Source organism: Priapulus caudatus, unplaced genomic scaffold (assembly GCF_000485595.1).
Source record: "Priapulus caudatus unplaced genomic scaffold, Priapulus_caudatus-5.0.1 Scaffold11, whole genome shotgun sequence".
Lineage (NCBI taxonomy): Eukaryota > Metazoa > Priapulida > Priapulimorpha > Priapulimorphida > Priapulidae > Priapulus > Priapulus caudatus.
The window spans coordinates 1087805-1092150 of record NW_014577072.1 but is presented as its reverse complement, the minus strand read 5'-3'; the positions used below and the strand labels follow the sequence as shown (position 1 = coordinate 1092150).

The following is a 4346-nucleotide window of genomic DNA, read 5'->3' as shown; positions in this document are numbered from 1 at the left end:
AGTTGGGAACGCTCCTAATGGAGCGTTAGCCAGTGAAGAACCGAGGTTGCAATGAAAAGATTATGTTACAATCGTGTAAGTAATCTTGTAGGTGTACTTTGGGCAGCATTCTCCCAGAGTACAATTATTGGCCTGAATTCGTTCCCAGATGAAAGAGATAAACTATATAGCACCTGATGCCGAATGCAAGCAGCAACAGCTATCCGGTAACGGTCGCAGCTGCTCGCGTTCGCTTGTCCCATTACAAGCGTACGCACATCGGGGTTGGCTATGATACTTTACGTCATGACTTGCATATATAGGTTGTCATCTTCTACTCCAGGTTATATATATATATATATATATATATATATAGTTATCATGCAGACACCCACACAGTTTTCTCGAGCCCGCCACTCTGGTAGGTGATTTGCTTTGCTACAAGGTTGAAGGTTGGTAAGCAATCGAGCATCGACCAGGCCTAGCCCAGGAATGTTCTAGCATTTGCACGCACGACAGACGGGTAAAAGGTAACAGCTAGGTATGCCAGCGATAACAGTCACAAGGCTGTATCTGCGTCCTATTCTACATCCGATCTATAGCCGTAGTACCGTAATAAAATTAGTGTTCTCCAAGGCTATTCTAGCTATGACGTTTGCTCCACTGATTTCACAATCAGCTCTGCTATAGCAACAAATTACGCAGATGCAGTTTGAAATTTGTACAAAATCAATTTTTTAGCAGGCACCTAAAATAGTAGGTAAATTGCGAGCACGCTATTGATGTAAATGTTATGTTCGTTTGCATGTCTCTATTCTACGTAAGAAGGCGATGTAACTTGTAATTAGAAGTATATTAACGATAAAATAGTGGCGGATTTCTTTGAGATTTATTTTACAATTAGCTGACTGACCAGTTTCTAATATCTTTAATCTGCTTCAAAATATGCATGACAGATCTGGAGAGTGTGAGCAATTCTTGTTGTGTTTATATCGCCCTATCGTCGCCCCGGGTAAGTGGCCATCATTTAATCTAGTAGTCTACTACAGGGTGGAGTACGGTGGGCGATTTGCTTGCCTACATATATGTACCGCGTCGACTCGTGCGAATTCTCGATTCCGACGCATACTGTACGGTAGCAACGGCCATGTTGCCATCGTGTAGCCTCAAGTAATACATATCACATACGTTCTCGTGAAGGGAATATAACTTTATAGTGAGACAGGTAAGTTATACCAAAGCTATATCAAGGTTATGGCCGCGGCTCACCGGACAGCGGCGAATAGCGATAATACGGTTCACTGTATCCACGCAAGAAAAACACGCGAGTGTTCTTCGCGACAGATATAGTGTTAGCACAATATTGTCAATCAGGAATACTAATCAAAATAAAAGGCGCAGTGTCAAAATTGTAAGAGGCATATATATATATATATATATTCATATATATATATATATCGCGGTAAAGACTGTCTGTACGACCCGCACATATACGCGAAGTCCGAGGCACTAGTCGATTCACTTGATAATGCAGCTATATACTCCCATTGTGTAATGGGCCGACAGAAGCAGGGCAGTAGGGGTCGATCTCAGTAGCTAACAACTTTCTATCTGGGTTGATGACAGCGTGGGTGGAACCGGCATAGCGTGCTTGTGAGAGTGCAAACTTTCACAGGCTAATCAGACAGGGAGGTTAAGCATGAAGCGTTTCGCCTTGTTCGCCCCATATTCTTGCGCGGTCTCAACTTCTTAGTGGATGGCAGTCGACCACAAGGGTCATTCTTTTGTCAACGCCAGCGGGCCCCGATGATGAAAACCGAACGGCGGCACATGAATGCGTGTGTATACACAAAAGATGCGCCGTATACGTCTAGCAGATTACAAAGAAGATAAGTCGGAAAAATTCATGTTGAGAATCGGAGAAAAACAGCCAAGATGTGAACCGTGGTAATGGAAACTATATACGTAATGAGATTCCCGTATAAAAGCGACAGGGTTACCATGTAAAAAAAACATTAAGAGCACATAATAATTATCGTCTATAAAATCTTGACATCTACACACGCGCGTTCACTTTTATTTACTTGAATTTTTGCGGCCCACGAAGATTTAATACCATATATGAAAAATAAGTGTCTTTTTGTCTTCGATATTATTATTAAAGTTGAAAAAGATCTGAAGTCAGTGAAGCTATGCGCAATGTTAGCACAAGAAACCTCGCTTTACGTTGTAAGTGAAGAAGCATACGCATCTCAAAGCGTCCACAGTGAGTCCGACAACCAAGCACGAAAATCGTAGATCAGATGTAAAATAGTGGCAATCACTGGCAGTGCGTGCGCTTGCTCTTACTCTCGCTCACTAATCCGCCTCCTCAGCTTCTTCTGTCTTCCTCCGCCCCTCCTCCTCCTTCTCCCCCATCACCTCCTCCTTCTCATCCATCCTCTCCTCCTACTCTCTCTTGCCCTTGTGTACGCTTGCTCGTACTCTCCCCTTAACTCTCGCGTCAGCTTTCTCTCTCCGATGCGTTTTCACTCATTCTCGCTCTCTTTCCCACTATCTCTCTCTCTCTATCTCCCTCTCTCTCCTGCCTTTTTTTCTCGCTCTCATTCTCACTTTCGTTTGTGCAATCACTATTCTTGTTGTGGCCAATATCGTTTCGGACGGGCGTACGCCGTGAACCAGCGTTAAGCTACCTTCGACACACTCGCTTATCGCTAGGTCCATCGCTAGCACCTCACACACACACACACACACACACACACACACACACACACACACACACACACACACACACAAACACGCGCGCGTGTGTGATATATAACACGACCTGTTGTAAAAGTGGAGTACAATATAAGCTTGCTTTCCCAGATCGGAACAGTAGGATACAGTATAAGGTATTCAGGTAGAAATGGTTAGAAAACTTTTGACAAAAATTAGTGATGAAACGCCCAAATTCCACGGGATTACATTCAAGGCCGAAAAGACATTTGCATAATAAATAGTCACAGAAAGCACAAATAATTCAACATGACGTAAGATGAATCAGATATAATCTTTTCCCTATTCAAGCAAAATTCAAGGTAAATAGAGCATTGTTCTCTTGCACGCGCTGTCTTGAAATGCGAGGCATGCGGTGGGGCTGCGTGGAAAGCGGGGTGTAAATTCTCGTTGGAGACGCACAACATCATGCTTCTAGGTCATGCCTACTGTCGTATTTACATCTACCAGTAAGATATGATTAAATATCTTACTATACATAAGTAGCGTCGATGATATTAACTCCGTGTTTGGCTTACGCGCGCGTAGGCCTACTGTAAAACCATCTCCGAAACTAGATACCAAACGCAAGCAGAAATCAAACTCAACTGCGTGAATGTAGGGAGGGGGCTGTATATAAAGTTTGCAGCAAGGGTGAACGGCCTCAATCATAGAACATCGTCTGCAGCGTGTGTGCCGACGCGAGAACATCGTAGTGACGTGTATAGAATATATCATCTAACTATTTTCCGCCTGACGAACGTAAGGTGAAAAACAACATCATGGCAATGCTATAGCCCGATGTCCGCACACAAACGCACGCACGCGCACGCGCGCACGCACCCGCCCAACAATGACAAACCCTATAGCGCAAAAAAACGCTTTACCTTTTTCGAGAATTTCTCTCTCTAACCGCTGCATGGCGTTGACGGACTGAGTTCCCACGGCGATGGCGAGCGCTAGCTCGTCGTGTGTCACATGTGGCGCTTTGACGACGCCGATGGTCGACGCGCTTGGCCGCGGCGTCTGCAGCACAGGGACCGACTCTATCCGGTATCCGTTGTTACCAAATGGCGTCAACTGCAACCGTGTCGCACGTCGCCTGTGGCTTCCGGTTCGCGACGCATCGTTGTTGTCCTGCGCACACCCGATAGCCAGCACTACGGCCACCAACCACAACTGTGTGCCGCACCTCATGCTGCCTGCTAGCTAGCTGCTTGGCTAATCTGAAAATGAGCAAAAAGACATGTAAAAAAGATTTCGAATCGACGACTATGAATCTTGCGCAAGAGCTTTTAACGATATTTAGTCATTCATTAGTAGAAGTGCATCCCTTTAAGTGGTGTCCTTTGATTCAGTTTGGCCCCTGCATCATAAGAGCCAGGTACGTATCCAAGAAAAACAACAAAGTTATGCATTAACAGCAGAATCTATATAGCAGGGCTGGGCTACATATTAGAATCTATAAATATATAATTAGAATATATATATATATATATATATATATATATATATATATATATGTGTGTGTGTGTGTGTGTGTGTGTGTGTGTGTGTGTTGTGTGTGTGCGCGCGTCGCGCGTCGCGTGTGTGTGTGTCGAGGCGCGCGC

The 4346-nt window shown here is 44.5% G+C and overlaps 1 protein-coding gene across 4 annotated transcripts in view; it reads right to left on the bottom strand.

Moving 5' to 3' along the window:
• Positions 1-4346, bottom strand: part of LOC106807453 — a 49748-nt gene that overhangs the window by 25192 nt on the left and 20210 nt on the right. For all 4 annotated transcript variants that reach the window (XM_014809798.1, XM_014809793.1, XM_014809784.1 and 1 more), the window contains exon 2: positions 3624-3962. In XM_014809798.1, the coding sequence (XP_014665284.1) occupies positions 3624-3933 (310 nt within the window). In that variant the 5' untranslated portion in view covers positions 3934-3962. The remainder of the gene's footprint in view (positions 1-3623; positions 3963-4346) is intronic.